General features: G+C 54.5%; 1 protein-coding gene across 1 annotated transcript in view; it reads right to left on the bottom strand.

The window, feature by feature from the left end:
* Window positions 1–633: 633 nt before the first annotated feature.
* GLIS2 (GLIS family zinc finger 2) overlaps window positions 634–16,760 on the bottom strand; it is a 28,199-nt gene continuing 12,072 nt past the window's right edge. The window contains exons 2-7 of the mRNA XM_081889231.1: window positions 7,143–7,386; window positions 6,849–7,030; window positions 5,118–5,294; window positions 4,884–5,017; window positions 3,985–4,103; window positions 634–1,469 (exon numbers count right to left, since the gene is read on the bottom strand). Coding sequence (XP_081745357.1) covers window positions 700–1,469; window positions 3,985–4,103; window positions 4,884–5,017; window positions 5,118–5,294; window positions 6,849–7,030; window positions 7,143–7,311 — 1,551 coding nt within the window. The 5' untranslated portion in view covers window positions 7,312–7,386 and the 3' untranslated portion in view covers window positions 634–699. The remainder of the gene's footprint in view (window positions 1,470–3,984; window positions 4,104–4,883; window positions 5,018–5,117; window positions 5,295–6,848; window positions 7,031–7,142; window positions 7,387–16,760) is intronic.

The raw sequence follows: 16,760 nt of genomic DNA, 5'->3' as shown, positions 1-16,760 counted from the left end.
ACAGCCGTTGGGTGTGCCTTGTCAGTTGGGGGGCTGAGCCAGGAAAAGGCCTGGCTGCTTTTGTTCAGTAAGAGAGATGGAGGCAGCTCAACCCTGGGGGGGGGGACGGGATGGGCAGCACCTCTAATCTCAGCTGAGGGGGGCTCTCCTTCCCTGAACAGCAGCCAAGTGCTGGAAGCGGAAGACCCCCGAGCCAACAGGCACAGAGGGGAGGCCAATAGACCGGGGGTGCGGAGGGGGTGGCAGCAGAGAAGCCGGCATGTTGGGGGCACTAAGAGGCGCTCTGGTGTGAGATGGAGAGAGAAAGAGCCAGCGCCCTCCTTTTCTGTATGCAGAGAGGGCAAAGGCCCTGGACCCGCTGCAGGGACCCCAAAGGGTCCTCTAGACCAGCCCCGCGATGCCTGTGTGGAGGTAGCTGGAGGGCAGAAGGGGGAGTCACGGCTGCTGCTCAGGGAAATGCTGCTTATTGCTTTGTTCAGGAGAGCCAGGCTCCTCCGTCGTGGGTGTCCAGGAAGCCGGGGGATTGGCCAGCCCCAGCAGCCATAGCGGGGGGGGGGGAGAGATGGAGTGTGTGGTGGGTGTGTGTGGGAAGAGCGGGGGGCACCTTTTGGCGCAGGCCAGAAGCTCTTCCGCTGGCCACGGCCGGTCCCAGATTCCTCCCACCCAGTCCCCCGTCCACGGTGTGGGTCGCCACCCCCTTCAGTTCACCACGGCCTGCTTCAGCAACACGGAGCCTGTGGGGATGACCACCCAACCGGGCGGCAGGCCGTCCGAGCTGCCCGCCGAGTTCATGCCGGTGGAGAGGTCTAGGGCGCCCCCCGCAGGCAGCAGCGAAAGGCCCTCTGCACCCGCGCGGCCTCGCTCAGTCCTCCCGCTGGCTTCCTTGCAGCTCTGCGGCAGCCCCTGCCCGCCCCCGCCGCCTTTGCCGGGCCGGGCCGCGCTCCTCTCAGGCAGGGCCTTGGCGGAGGCGGCCCCCGCCAGCAAGGAGACGACGGGCAGCCCCAGGCTGCTGGCAGTGAAGGGCGAGGCGAAGAGGGGGTTCTTGGCCAGGTTGAGGGGTGCCAGGACAGGGCTGTGGAGGCCGGCCAGCCCCCCGCAGGCCAGGGCGCTGAGGTCCAGTGGGGCGGGGGCCAGCGGGAGGGGCAGGCCGTGGCTGCCGAAGAGGGCGGCGGGGTTGGGGATGATGATCTGCGCCCCGTTGAGGTAAGGCACGTCCGCGGGGGCCGCCAGGGAGGGCTTGGGGGCCGGCTGCAGCTGCAGCAGCTCCTGCTGCTCGTGCGAGATGAAGTGGCCGTGGGCCTTGATGTGCTTGCGCAGGGAGCTGGGGTCTGTGTAGCGCTTGTGGCAGCCGGGCATCTTGCAGTAGTAGGGCTTGTCCACGTAGTGCGTGCGGGTGTGCTTGAAGCGGTCGCTCGAGTTGGAGTAGCGCTTGCTGCAGCCTTCGTAGGGGCAGATGTAGGGCTTCTCGCCTGCGGAGGAGGAAGGGACACACGGAATAGTAAGGGAAAGGCTTCCTTGAAACCAGCAATCAAAATTTGCACCTGCTGTCGGCCTCTTGAGAACAACTGAAGGTGCCAGGGTGGAGCCGGGCGAGGCCACCGTTTTGTGCCCCCTTCATGCTTCAATAGATCGCAAAGAGCTGGCCCAGAAGGCACTCTAAACTAGAGCTTTCCAAACTGTGTGTCGTGACATGTCAGTGTGTTGGTTGCAGTGTTTAGGTGTGTCACACTAACGCTCCTCACACTCCTCCCAGGGCTGGAAAGGGGTTTAACCTCCAGTTTTCTAGTACAGTCAAACCTCAGATCTCAAACATAATCCGTTCCAGAAGCCTGTTCAACTTCCGAGGCGCAACTTATTGTACTCATCTATTTGGGTTCCAAAAAAAGCATTTACTTCCAGGTTTTCGGCGTTCAGGAGCCGAAACATTCCAAAATGGAGCTGTTTGAGAACCAAGGTTTGACTGTAAAGCTGAATTGCTGTGTCGCAAAATGATGCACGTCTACAAAGCGTGTCGCCAACATTAAAAGTCTGGAAAGCTCTGCTCCAAACTGTGGCACACTGCAAACTATAGATGGCAGACTCTAGTTGACAGCCATCAGCACCTCAGATTCCCCCAAGGAAAGCGGGCAGGGAGACTCGGAAGTCAGAGGTCTAGGAACATAATTCTGCATTGCAGGAGGTTGGGCTAGATGGGGGTCCCGCCCCATGCCTCACTTCTAGGATTCTATAGCAGTGTTTCCCAACCTTTTTTGGGCAAAGGCACACTTGTTTCATGAAAAAAATCTCGAGGCACACCACCATGCCAGATGGGGAAAGGTCACTTTTTACTTATGTAAAAAAAAAAAAAAATAGTAACAGCATAGAAGGTAATGGTTATCTCTTTGATGTCTGATGGGAGGGCATTCCACAGGGCGGGCGCCACTACTGAGAAGGCCCTCTGCCTGGTTCCCTGTAACCTCACTTTTCACAGTGAGGGAATTGCCAGAAGGCCCTTGGCACTGGATCTCAGTGTCTGGGCTGAACGATGGTGGCGGAGACGCTACTTCAGGTATACTGGACCGAAACCGCTTAGGGCTTTAAAGGTCAGCACCAACACTTTGAATTGTGCTCGGAAAGGTACTGGGAGCCAATGTAGGTCTTTCAAGACTGTCATTACGTGGTCTCGGTGGCAGGTAGCAGCGCTCACAGCTTACGGACTGCACCGTGTAACAGGTGTCTGGCCCAGCAGCCTAAGGCGGACAAGCCACTGAAACAGGCATTCAGAATCCATTCATTTCATAAAACCTGCAGGGCTCAATCTCTGTGTTTGTGTATGTGTGTGTTTCTGTTTTGCCCAAGGGTCTGGGGGTGGGAGAGAGCTCTTTAGCATGATGCTTTTAAAACAATTAAATTATCAACAAACAAACAAACCTGATGATACGAATAGCAACGTCAGGTGCTACGGGGGGGGAGGGGGCCTATTCGGAAGTAAATACTGCGTCCAGGCGCAATTAGCGCTGATTTAAGGTGCACCAAGACTGCCTAAAAACCTCACCAAAGATATGCAACAAAGCGCTTCGTTGCAGAGGGGAGAGTTTGTGCACCGTGGAGGCTGGAGGGCTTCTATTCTACATGCGGGGGTTGGGGGGGCGAGGAAAATGTGCTCCGTGGGGGGGCGGGGAAGGCAAGACTCGGTGGGGCGGACCACCCTCTCTCCTGGAGGAGGAGGAGGAAGAGGAGGAGGAGATTCCCATCCACGGTGTGGCCTCCCGCGCTCCTGAACGGGAAATCTCTGCAGCCCAAGACTCTCCGCGAGGCAGCTCCTCCCTTCCTGCCTTGAGCTGCCGCGAGCCGCGCCCCCCTCCCCAGTTATCTGCTGCCTGCCAAGCCCCGCCCCTCTTCATTGTCCTCCCCTTCTGTTTATTCCCCTTCCTCCATCCCTCGCTTTTTTCCCTCTCTTTCCTTTTTTTAAAAAAATATTTTCTCTTCCCCTTCTTTTTTCCCACCCTTTCTTTTTTCTCTTTCTCCCCCCCCCCTCCCCGCCCTCCTGGGTTAAAGGATTTGAGCAATGGGTCTGGAGGTGGAGCTCGTCGGAGGATTAGCCCGACTCGCCCGCCTCCCTCCCACGGCACACTAGGCAACGTCCGGCGGCACACTAGTGTGCCGCGGAACACCGGTTGGGAAACACTGTTCTATAGGAACACGAGAGTAGGGCTTTTCTCCCAGTGGCCACCCAGGTGCCTGTGGGAAGCCAGCAATCAGGATCGGAGCAGGAGAGCAACTCTCCCCTCCTGTGGTTTCCAGCAACTGATATTCAGAAGCCTAGTTGCTGCAGCTAATAGTCTTCCATAGCCCTCTCCTCCTCCGTGAACTTTCCCAATCTTCCTGGAAAGCTTTGTCGTCCGTCTGTCCCCTGCAAGGCAGCTGCTCTGCTCAGAAGGGACACCTGGACTCTGCCCGAGGGGCTTGCAAAAGTGCGCCCACCTCCCCGGCCTCCAGACTCACCTGTGTGGGAGCGGTTGTGGATCTTCAGGTTTTCCAGCCGAGAGAAGCTCTTGTTGCAGGTGGGGCAGCGGTGGGGCTTTTCATTGGTGTGCGTGCGGATGTGGATCAGCATCTTGTACCTGGGGAGGGAAGGAAGGAGCCCGTCAAGATGGGGGGAGGAGGAGGAGAGCAGAGACGTCTTCCCAGAGTGCTTTCAACAGGGGCAAAGAATCTGCGGCTGCCACTGTCACCCCGACTGTTGGCGCTGCAGACTGCTGGGGCGAGTCCAGAGCCAAACAAAGCAGGGAGGTGCCCCAGGCTCCCCACCCCCTGCTTGGCCACTCCTGAGGCTCTGTGTCCCTCCCCACAGCCAGGGGGCTGCCAGGGGGGGGGAAAGAGAGAGAGAGCGTCCTCTAAGCAGGAGGCCCCAAACCAAGGCGGCTTCCTCCATTCTTTGGAAAGTTCCCAAAGGCTGTCCTGGAGGGAGGGGGCACCGCTGGCAGCAGCCTGGCCCTGGGGATCCATGGGGTTAATGAAGGGCTTTCCACCCCAAGCCCCATGCCAACCAAAATGGGCAGCCTGACTTGAAAATTCTCCCAAAGTCTTAAAGGGGAGCCTTGTGCTCTGCGCAAGCCAAGTGAATTTGGGGAGCTCAAACACGAGGGATTTTGCTGCCCCCCCTCTTCTGAGCCACGGGTAGCCAACGTGGTGCCCATCCAAGGCGCTGTCAGCCTGCAGCTCGCACCCGCAGCCAGCAATGCCAGAAGCTGCCTGGATGTCTGCTCAGCACAGCTCTACAGGAGATGCTGCTCTCTGCCTGCCTGCTGCGCATGGCCCCTGGGAAGCCTGCAGGCCCCTTGAGGGAGGGTCAGGGGTCTCTCCCACTCCCCAGATGCCCAGGCAGTGAGCAGTTGGCTTACCTGGCATTGAAGCCCCTTCCATGGCGAGCGCAGCCTTCCCAGTGGCAGCAGTAGCCGGCGTCCTTCTCGGGCTTCACGTGGAAGTCGTTGACGTGGTCCACGAGGTCTTGCAGCAGGTCAAAGGGCTGGTTGCACTGGAGAAGGAAGAAGCAGAGGAGCGAGGGGCTTCAGCCTCAACAGAGACCAGCAGGGCCCTGGAGGGAGAGGCGCCCCCACCCCAAAGCCACGGCTCACCTTTGACCACCGGCACACCAGCTGCTTCTGCAGGGGCATCTCTGGGGAGAGGCGCTTCTCTTTGGGGGCCCCCAGGAAGGCTGAGGCAGGCAGGTGCAAGGCACCCCCCGAGTTGAGGGGCAGGAAGAACTGGAAGGAGCTGCGGAGGCCATCGATGTAGCGCAGGGACTGGAGGTCCTGGGGGGACGAGAGGGGGGGGGCGGTTGGAAAGGAACAGAATGGTCCCCTGCATTTTTCTGGCAATGCAGAGGGCTTGATGGTCTGGCTCACGAAGCCTGGGAATGCTGGGGTGGCTGTCAATGGATTGAGGAGGAATCTTGACAAGACAGAAGTACTGTTTGGGGGACAGGCAGGTATGGAGGACTCCCTGGTCCTGAATTGGATAACTGTGCCCCTGAAGGACCAGGGGTGCAGCCTGGGAGTCATTTTGGACTCACAGCTGTCCATGGATGTGCAGGTCAATTATGTGTCCAGGGCAGCTGTCTACCAGCTCCATTTGGTACGCAGGATGAGACCCTACCTGTCCACAGACTGTCTCACCAGAGTGGTGCATGCTCTAGTTATCTCCCGCTTGGACTACTGCCATGCACTCTGCGTGGAGATACCTTTGAAGGTGACCCGGAAACTACAACTAATCCAGAATGCAGCAGTTAAACTGGTGACTGGGAGAGGCTGCCAAGACCATAGAACACCAGTCCTTTAAAGACCTACATTGGCTCCTAGTACGTTTCTGAGCACAATTCAAAGTATTGGTGCTGACCTTGAAAGCCCTAAATGGCTTCGGTCCAGTATACCTTAAGGAGCCCTACTGAAGAAGCGTCTCCACCCCCATCGTTCTGCCCGGACACTGGGGTCCAGCTCCGAGGGCCTTCTGGCGGTTCCCTCCCTGCGAGAAGTGAGGTTACAGGGAACCAGGCAGAGGGCCTTCTCGGTGGTGGCGACTGCCCTCCCATCAGATGTCAAGGAAATAAACAACTATCTGAATTTTAGAAGACTTCTGAAGGCACCCTGTTTAGGGCAGTTTTTAATGTTTGATGTTTTACTGTGCTTGATGTTTTAATTGGTTGGAAGCTGCCCAGAGTGGCTGGGGAAACCCAGTCAAATGGGTGGCATATAAATATTTAAATATAACAACAATTACTTTACGTGACAGGTTGCAGGTTCCTATTTTGGCGAGGAATGGCAAAGGTGATCAAGGCAGGAGGCTCCCCCTCCCCATCTATCCCCCCCATCTGCCACTTAGAGGATGCCCACCCCTGCAGGAGACCCATAGAACTGCAGAGTTGGACGGGACCCCGTGGGTCATCTAGCCCAACCCTCTGCCCTCCCAGCTCAGCCAGAGTCTGGCTTCCTCTCAGTGGGCTGGAGTTTCACAGGATGTGGTCCTTGAGAGTTGCCTTGGGAAGGTGCCAGCGGACATTTGCCGCTCGGCTGCCACCCTAATAATAATAATAATAATAATAATAATAATAATAATAATAATTTCTATTTATACCCTGCCCTCCCCAGCCTAGACCAGGCTCAGGGTGGCTAACACCCAATATAAAAACAAATTGATTGAAATACAACTTAAAAATACAATTAAAATACAACATTAAAACACCAAGGCTAGCTATACAAAGTGGTCTTACATGGGCCAGAAAAAAGCCAGGGAAGTCCCCAAATAGGGGCCACATCCCTTGCGCAGGACCCTGGGGCACAGCAACCTCCTCTGCCCCCCCAGCAACTCACCCGCAGGGCAGAGGAGCTCACCAACTCCCCGCCGCTCTGCCTGTCGGGGGAGAGCGAGGCGCGGCCCCCGCCGGGGGAGTCCAGGCCGGGAGGAGGAGGAGGAGAGAGGCTCAGGTCGATGGTGGGGGTGGAGGAGAAGCGGGTCTCCCTCTTGTCGTGGCATTTGGGGTGCAACTGGAGGCCTGCAAAGGAGGGGGAGAGATGCAATGAAGAAGCTCCTCCCTGCCCCACCCCAGTTCCACGACTCCAGCAGAGCCTCCCTTCGCATCTGCCCCCCACCCCTTGGCCACTCACCGTCGAGTGGGGAATGAGGCGAGTCGGGGCTGCTGTCCTCCCGGATCCGGAAGTCCTGGCGGAAGGATCGGGGCCTGGAGCCACCCAGGGTCTGGTCGCTCTTGGCTTGTGCCGCCTGGAGCTTGGAGATGCTCAGCTTGAGGTCCAGCGGCTCGTCGAGGGAATGCATGGCGAGTGGCCAGGGAGGGGGCCACTCTTGTCAATTGGGGAGCGGGGAGGAGGATGCTTTGAGGGGCTCCTCAACCTGGTATATCAGAGAGAGAGAGAGGGTAAGGAAAAGGAGGGGACATTTTACCATATGTGGTGGGAGTGTAATGAAATTAAAAAAATTTGGGAAATGATATACAATGAATTGAAGAAAATGTTCCATCTAACATTTGCTAAGAAACCTGAAGCATTTCTGTTAGGGATTGTAGGGAAAGACCTGCCAAGGAAATTGAAAAATACCTTCATGTATGCGACAACGAGCGAGAGTCTTAACAGCACAAGGATGGAAGAACGAGGAAACCCCGACTAAAGAACTATGGCAAGAGAAACTGATGGACTATGCAGAACTGGCAAAATTGACACACAAATTACGGGACAAGGATAACTGTGACTTTAAAGATGAATGCGAACCTTTTACAAAGTACTTAAAGAAACAAGAAAGTGAACTTGGCAGGCTTTGAATAAACACTCACAAACTCTATTGATAATAACTAGCCAGATAAATTTAGGATTTATACAATTTTGTAACATGCAGAGAATAGCATCTATAGAGAAACCAGAGATTGGAACTGAGGGAAGTTGGGGGGGGTGTTTATGGGGGGTGAATGGGGGGGGGACTAAGGATGATATGTTGTAAGCTAATATGTTGTATTTAAATTTCTAATAAAAACATTAAAAGAGAGAGAGAAGCTAGAGCAGCTGCACCACTCGGGATCAGGCCCTGCCCTGCGCCAGCGGTTGTACTACAGGATGGTCCCGTTGGGCATCAGGAAAGGAAACATGCAGAGTGGACTCTCAGTGGAGGTTTTTAAAGCCCAATATGTGGGAGAAAAGCAATGACAAACCTAGACAGCATCTTAAAAAGCAGAGACATCACCTTGCCAACAAAGGTCCTTATAGTAAAAGCTATGGTTTTCCCAGTAGTGATGTATGGAAGTGAGAGCTGGACCATAAAGAAGGCTGATCGCCGAAGAATTGATGCTTTTGAATTATGGAACTGGAGGAGACTCTTGAGAGTCCCATGGACTGCAAGAAGATCCAACCTGTCCATTCTGAAGGAAAACAGCCCTGAGTGCTCACTGGAAGGACAGATCCTGAAGCTGAGGCTCCAAGACTTTGGCCACCTCATGAGAAGAGAAGACTCCTGGAAAAGACCCTGAAGTTGGGAAAGATGGAGGGCACAAGGAGAAGGGGGAGACAGAGGACGAGATGGTTGGACAGTGTTCTTGAAGCTACCAGCATGAGTTTGACCAAACTGCGGGAGGCAGTGGAAGACAGGAGTGCTCTGGTCCAAGGGGTCACAAAGAGTCGGACACGACTAAACAACAACAATGTGGGTTTGTGGTTCCCCAGAACTGGCCAGCAGGGGGCAGCAGCTGTTCCAGCAAAGGCTGGCAGAGGGCATTGGTCACAGGGCTCCCCACCACCACCAGCAGAGAACAAAGTCGCTCTGCCCCTCCCCTTGAGGCTGGCAGATCAAAGAGTCACAAGGGAGCCTGCCTCCCTTGTCTTGCTCTGGGCCCCAAACTTCGCTTCTTCCTTCCCTCCCAGGTCTTTAAAAAATGTCTGCACAAAGACCTTGGCACAACCGGAGTGTTTCTGCCCCATGTGGGCACCGGGAGATGTGATGGGTGCCTCCTTTGGGTCTGGAGACCTCCTGCCAGCTGCTCACCTGGGCAGGGCAAGCCTTTCGCTCCAGATCCTGCCTGGGGCTTTCAGCAGACACAGCCAGAGCCCACCCCCACTGGTAACCAGCCACGCAAATTGTTTACTGGTGAGGCAAGGCTGGGTGTGTGTGTGGGGGGGTGCGCCTTTCATCCTCTCCCGTCCAATTTCCCTGTAACAGTTTATCCACTCACACTTGCCGGCTCTTGCCATCAATATCCATTTCAATTAGAACCGCAGGTTTCAAATTAAATAAGAAATGCTACTCTCATGGGTACTGGCAATGTCTGATTTGGGAGGGCGGCAATTTTTAACCTCGCCATTTTCATCGCAGTAGAACTTGTATAGCACTTATTTAGGAAAGAGTATCCTTACACATGTGCAGAGTGCCACTATCTCCTCACGGTGGAGGGGGGGAGACTCAGTTATTTTCTGAAAAAATTGGGGGGGGGATTGAAAAATTGGGAAACACATTTTCCAGCCCAATTTTTATGTGATTCCCCACCCCCCAACAGGCCTTCACCTCTGTAGCCGCAGTTATGCTTTTGGGCTGGGTGGTGCAGAGGATATTGACAGAAATTCTGTAAATTCGTGGGAGTGTAAACTGTATGTGGGGCAGGAAAGGGTGTGGAAATTTTTTGGGGGGGGTCTTTTAAAAAAAAATAATGCTTGACATTCTTATTGAGAGGAATGTGCCCCAGTAGCCCTGGTGGAAGACTATTGCTTCATAAAGGCAAATTATTTCCATTCAATTGAGGGTCCAATAAACACCCCAATTCCACAAAATCACATTCATATCAATTAATCAACGGCAAATAATCTGAGTTAGAAATAATAGTGTTGCCTTCAACATGGCGCTCAGGTGAATGCTCTGTGGGGTTAGGGTGCTCCCCCTCCTTCTTGCACCCCCTAAATCTGTGCCGGGTCCTGCTTGTGGGGCTCCCATTGAGGCACCCCATTGGCCACTGGCCTCATCCCTCTTGCAGGTTCTCCCCATGTCCTTCACCTGTGCTGGCTCTCCAGGTGTGGTTGGAGGCAGCTCCCATCAGCTCTGCCAAGGGCCAGAGATTACGCCCCACACCTGGGAGTGGGAGTCTCTCCCTGCTTTGAAGCGGAGGGGGCTGCCTAAGGCCCAGATGTTGTTAGACACCAACAACCATCATCTTCATCACCATCTAGCTCCCTGGGAGTCCAAACACCGGGAGGTCCACCCGTGGCTCCATCCCTGGCTTAGTCCAGATGCTTCTAGTGACACTTGTCCAGGAGACCTTCCTCACTGGGGACACAGGGCTAAAACCCATCTGGGATGCTGACGGGGGGCAGCGCACCCCACTTTCCGTTGCTGCCGCCTCCTCTTTTCACAAGGATGGAGGCTGATCCGAAGGTCCCAGGAGAAGAATCTCCGAGAACATGGATGAAAAGGGGGGCTTCGGGTGGGATTTATGAGTCCTGGCCGTCAAGGGGGGGTCTACCTGCCAGTTCCCCTGAGCCTCCTTAGGCATTGTTGTTGTTTAGTTGTGTCCGACTCTTCGTGACCCCCTGGACCAGACCACGCCAGGCCCTCCTGTCTTCCACTGCCTCCTGCAGTTTGGTCAAACTCATGCTGGTAGCTTCCAACCATCTCATCCTCTGTCGTCCCCTTCTCCTTGTGCCCTCCATCTTTCCCAACATCAGGGTCTTTCCCAGGGAGTCTTCTCTTCTCATGAGGTGGCCAAAGTATTGGAGCCTCAGCTTCAGGATCTGTCCTTCCAGTGAGCACTCAGGGCTGATTTCCTTCAGAATGGAGAGGTTGGATCTTCTTGCAGTCCATGGGACTCTCCAGAGTCTCCTCCAACACCTCCTTAGGCATAGGAGCCCTAATTCCACATGAGTCACCAGCCCTCCTGCCTTCTCCAGCAGCTGGGAGAGAGGGAGGCGCTTTTTGGGGACATCCACCCAGAGGGGAAAGGGAGGGAAGTAGCGGACAGCGGCAAGAAGGAAGCCTCCCTCCAGACCTCCAAGATTTGTCGGGCCCCGCCCTGCCCCTTCCTTGCCCGAGGGCACAACCGGAGGAGAGGGAAGACTCAGCTCGGGCGACTTGCTCAAGACCCGGCGCGGCGCATCTTCCACGCAGCTCCTGGAAGAAACTGAGCCCACGTCCAGGCCCCCCGCCCCGTCCAGAAGACCCGCCTCGCGGGGAGTTGGGTCAAGGCACTCTGCGTATGCTCAGGGGCGCCCGCCTGCCTCGTCTTTTCCCTCCCGGAGCACCGGGCCGCGGGGTCCCCACGCCCTGCGTGACCCCGGGCTGCCTCTGCCTCGACGGGGGCTGCCAAGTGCCCTGCGACGGGCTGGGCAGGGCTGCGGCTCGGTCTGTTTTCCTTCGGCTCCGGCCCCGCCTGCCTTCCCAGGCAGCCCGGGAACGCCCGGCCACTGCCGCTGCCAAGAGCGCATGAATGGAGGCGCAGGACTCGACGGGGCGCGCGGGCAGCGAGCGCAGGGAAGCCAAAGCGGCCACCGGAGGGTCGCTGGGGGTGGCGGGGCCGGGAGCCGGAGCCTTCCCCTCTCCGGCAAGCTCCAGGTGGCACCTGCTCCCTCGCCCCCCCCCCCCGGCTGGCGGAGGCCGCCTCCTGCCCTCCCTGCCTGGTTGGCACCGGGCCACGGCAGGCGGCAGCGGCTCAGACGCGCAGGAATGCGGCAGCGCCTCCCGCGGAGCCGGAGCACGGGGGGGGGGCAGGCCCAGGCAGGAGCCCCCGTCGGGCCGACGCCTGCGAGGCAGAGGGGCCCCGACGGCCTCGGTATGCGGGGGCTGCCCACCCGCGCGCTGGGAGGTCCGAGGCGGCTGCATGAAAGCGCATCCTGCCCCCACCCCCGTGTCCACCCTCGAAACAAAAGCGCCGTCGGCGGCGGAGTCGGCACACTACTTCTGGGCTATTATTATTATTATTATTATTATTATTATTATTATTATTATTATTATATATATACCGCCCTATTCCCTGGGTGTTTCAGAGCCGTTCACAAAACAAAATCAAAATATAAAACCACAAAAGACATAATCAAAATTAAAGCAACAGAATAACTCCCCCCCTGCCAAGACACCACACTTTAAAATGGCACAGAATCTCAGCATTGTGATGGAAAGGACCCTAGAGGGGATAATTTAGTTAAACTCCACTATTATATGATTCTATGAACTCCCTGCGGTGAAGGAATCTCAGCTCAAGGGTCCCTGACAGGTAGGCATCCAACCTCTGCTTAATAATAATAATAATAATAATAATAATAATAATAATAAAAAATTTTATTTATACCCCGCCCTCCCCAGCCAGAGCCGGGCTCGGGGCAGCTAACACCAATAAAATCACAGTGAACACATAATGGGGGGGGGGACACAATTTAAAATACAGTGGTACCTTGGGTTACATACTCCACTAACCCAGAAATAGTGCTTCAGGTTAAGAATTTTGCTTCAGGATGAGAACAGAAATCGTGCTCCGGCGGCGCAGCAGCAGCAGGAGGCCCCATTAGCTAAAGTGGTGCTTCAGGTTAAGAACGGACCTCCGGAACGAAGGTACCCCTGTGCAGGTAACCCGAGGTATCACTGTACAGGTTAAAATGCAATTTAAAATGCAGCCTCATTTTACAAACCACCAAGGAAGGCGAGGTTATCAGCTTCTGACATGATAGAATCCTAGAATGGTAGCTGGAAGGGTTCTCCAAGAGTCATCTAGTCCACCCCCTGCAATGCGGGAATTTCAACTAAAGCATCCCTGACAGATGGCCATCCCACCTCTGCGCCAAAACCTCCCAGGGAGGAGATGGACATTTGCTCGGAGGCTGAGCCCTCCTGCCAGCTGCCACCAACCCAGCTGAACTGAAGGAGTACAAGTTGCCCTCTCCATGCCCTCCATGGGGTTCTGCAGATGGGAACCACCTTGGGGCAGGGACCCTCCGTCTGGGCTCACTCCGCCAGGGCCCAGGAGCTGCCAGGTCAGTACAGGCCAGGTTCAAGTATATAAAGCCCTTACAGATTGGGACCAGTTTACCCTGCAAGATCACCTTAACCCATAGATGGCCACTAGACTGTTTTGATTGGCAGAATTGGCTACAGGTGCCACGTGTAACAACCCCTTCACTTGGTGTGGAGGTACCTGAACGTTGGAACTCCCTGCTGATTGATATGCTGTACCGTTTTCAGCACCAGCTAAAAACTTTGTTTAGATAAGCCCAGGTGTTTAATCTGATTTAGTAGATTTCGAAGTATTTTGTTTTAAAAAAAACAACCCACAACTTTATTGTTTTATGTAAACTTTATGAAATAAATAAATAAAACGTAGCAAAACTAGTTTCCCCATTTCAGGAACCAAGAGGACAAAAACTTTAAAAAAAAGAATGGGAGAAGTTTATAATTTACTTAGGAGACCACTGCAAGCAGATGAAAACATTAGCAGGATTTTAATTTCACTTGTAATGTAACAAACATTATGGATAATATGGATGCATATAAAATATACAGTATGCAACAATATGCAGCTGAAGATGTTGACATTAGGACCCATGGAGTCTCGAGATTCAGAGAATTCTCCATACATGGATATGTATTTATAAATTTATATTTGTAAAATCAAATAAAAATGATTTCAAAAAACAAACACACTATTTTCCCTGGGTTTTCCCTGTATTTGTCTTACATTTTAAATTTCTTGTCTCATGCTGCTTTATAATACAACTTTACTCCTTTCCCATGCCGTTTGTGTCCTTGAAGAAGACTGTGTTGAAGGAGAAGGCCAGAGGCAAATTCATGATTTGAAATAAAAATAGGAGGGGCGTGGTGCCCCCAGCCCCCCACCAGGGCTTGGGGCCAGAAGGCGGGGGATACCAACCAAGAGAGCGGGGGGGGGGGGAGGCCCTCCAGCCTCTTGTGGTGGGACTCATCCGAGGCAGCAGAGGAAGGCCGCAAAGCCAGGCAGCAAGACTCTGGTCACATCCACAGCCGTAGGGGACCTTGGGGTCTCAAAGGTCAACAGCCAAAATTAGGTGCTCTCCGCTGCTCATGCGCTGTTCTAAACCACAGTTGTGGCATCCCCTACACTACAGCACACCGGAAATCCGCCTAAAATTCCGGGCTAAAGAAAAGAGGAGACAGGAGAGCCACTTTCAAATATCTGAAGATGGAGCAAGCTTGTTTTCTCCCGCTCCGGAGGGCAGGACTCGAACCAGTGGCTTCAAGTGGCAAGGGACGAGGTTCCGACTAAGCATCAGGAAGAAGTTTCTGAAAAGCGAGAGCAGGGAAGCAAGACTCCCTTAGGCAAACTCGGCCCTCCAGATGTTTTGGGACTACAACTCCCATCATCCCTAGCTAACAGGACCAGTGGTCAGGGATGGTGGGAACTGTAGTCTCAAAACATCTGGAGGGCCGAGTTTGCCTCTGCCTGCCCTTAGGAGATGGTGGACTCTCCTTCCTTGGAGGTTTCTAAGCAGAGGTGGGATGGCCACCTGTCATGGATGCTTGAGCTGAGATTCCTGCATTGCAGGGGGTTGGAATGGATGACCTTGGGGGGCCCCTTCCAACTTGATTCTATTATTCTAGTCTGTAAGCAGTACTACACCACTTTGACAATAAGGAAGAGTGCTGGGAACTAAAGGGGTGATGTAAACCAGGGGTCAGCAAACTTTTTCAGCAGGGGGCCAGTCCAATATCCCTCAGACCTTGTGGGGTGCCAGACTACATTAAAAAAATGAACGAATTCCTATGCCCCACAAATAACCCAGAGATGCATTTTAAATAAAAGGACACGTTCTACTCATGTAAAAACACGCTGATTCCCGGATTGCCTGCGGGCCGGATTGAGAAGGTGTTTGGGCCCGATACGGCCCCCGGGCCTTAGTTTGCCTACCCAAGGTGTAAACTGTATCTCTGTGTGACCCGTCCCCTTAGCAAACTACAGTTCCCAGCATTCTCCCCGACTGTTAGAGCAGCGCAATGGGAAGTGTGGATGTGTCCCAGGAGGGCCCCTCCCTACCCCTGCTCCCCCCCCCAGAGGGGCCTGCTGGGGACTCTGCCTGGAAGGAGCAGCTGGCAGGAGGCAGCTCTGGCTGGCTGGCTGGGGCCAAGCGTGGTGGCGCCCCTCCCAGCCGGAAGAGGCCTTTCCTCTCCCTCCCGCCATGTGTCAGCTGGAGGGGTCCCACAGCTGCAACAGGAATCCATTAGAAAGGAGGCGAGGGCGGAAGCGGGTGGGGAGCTGCTGCTGCTGCAGCAAGGAGAGGGGGCCCCCTCCCGAAAGGCTGCTCCACTTCCCTGCTTAATTGCATGCAGCCAAGGGAGGGAGGCAGGATCCTGCAGGCTGTCCTTGGAAGAGGCCCAGGCGGCTGCAGGCCCTATAGGAAGACACCCCCCCGGGTGCCCCTCGCTGACCCCTCTGGAAGCAGGCTGGGGGGCAGCAAGGCTGTGCCTGATATAAGAAGGGTCCAGAGAGCAAGGAGGACCCTGTCTGGCTCCTTGGCTTTCCCCCCAAGAGCGGAGAATTGGAGCCTTGCCTCCCCTCCAAAGACAGGGCAGAGCTCCGCTGGCCACAGGAAGCCTCTGGGACCCTCTCCTTCGGCCAGAGTTACTTATTTATTTGATATGGGGACATTTCTCCTCCTCAGCCTCTCTCTCTCGAAAACGCCCCAGGGCAGATCGGGCCAGAAAAAACAAGCGGGAGTGAAAACAATTCCTCTACACAGAGGGAGAGAGGGAGAGCCTGTGCAGCTCAGTTTCCCTTGTTACATAAAGCAGCAAAGCAGATGCAGAGGGATCCCACCAGCCACACCTGGGTCTGTGTCCCACCAGGTCCTACTCAGAGGAGATGCAGTGAAATGGATGAAGCCACGTGGGCCCCGTCCCTTGGCCTCAGGCGCTGGGAGAAGCAGCCACCTTTGCTGAAAGAGCCCACTGAGCCATTGATTTATATATTGCATTTATAGCCCACCTCCAAGGATACAATCAAAGAATTGTCCGAAGGGACCCCAAGGATCATCTAGTCCAACCCGCTGCAATGCAGGGATATGCAGCTGTCCCGTATGGGGATGGCAGCAATAAAAGTGGCAGCACCTTTGCAAAGCTAAGCAGGGTCAGGTATGGTTTCAGACTGGATGGGAGACAGTGTGTTGAGTTCCATGCATCACAGGGGGTGGGACTAGATGGCCCCTGGGGTTCCTTCTAACACTAACATTCGAGGATTCAGAAAACCTACAACCTTGGCCTTGTGAGCACCATGTTTTAACCAGCTGACCTATCCAGGAGCTCAAATATTCCCCTCCTCACCTAATCCCCACAAAAGCCTCTGGGAGGCAGGTTAGTCTGAGAGAGGCAGTGACTGAAGGAGCATCTCCACTCCCATCGTTCTACCCGGACACTGAGGTCCAGCTCCAAGGGTCTTCTGGCAGTTCCCTCCCTGCGAGAAGCCAAGTTGCAGGGAACCAGGCAGAGGGCCTTCTTGGTGGTGGCACCCGCCCTGTGAAATGCCCTCCCATCAGATTTCAAGGAAATCAACAACTATCTGACTTTTAGAAGACACCTGAAGGCAGCTCTCTTTAGGGAAGCTTTTAATGTTTAATAGATTATTGCATTTTAATATTATGTTGAAACCGCCGAGAGTGGCTGGGGAAACCCAGCCAGATGGGCGGGGTATAAATACTAAATTATTATTATTATTATTATTATTATTATTATTATTATTATTATTATTATTATTATAGCAGAAGCCCCTCCAGGAGGCTTTGCTC

The sequence above is a fragment of the Podarcis melisellensis genome (genome assembly GCF_964234715.1).
Source record: "Podarcis melisellensis genome assembly, chromosome: 14".
NCBI classification, from domain to species: Eukaryota; Metazoa; Chordata; class Lepidosauria; order Squamata; family Lacertidae; genus Podarcis; species Podarcis melisellensis.
This window is presented reverse-complemented; position numbering and strand designations above follow the sequence as displayed.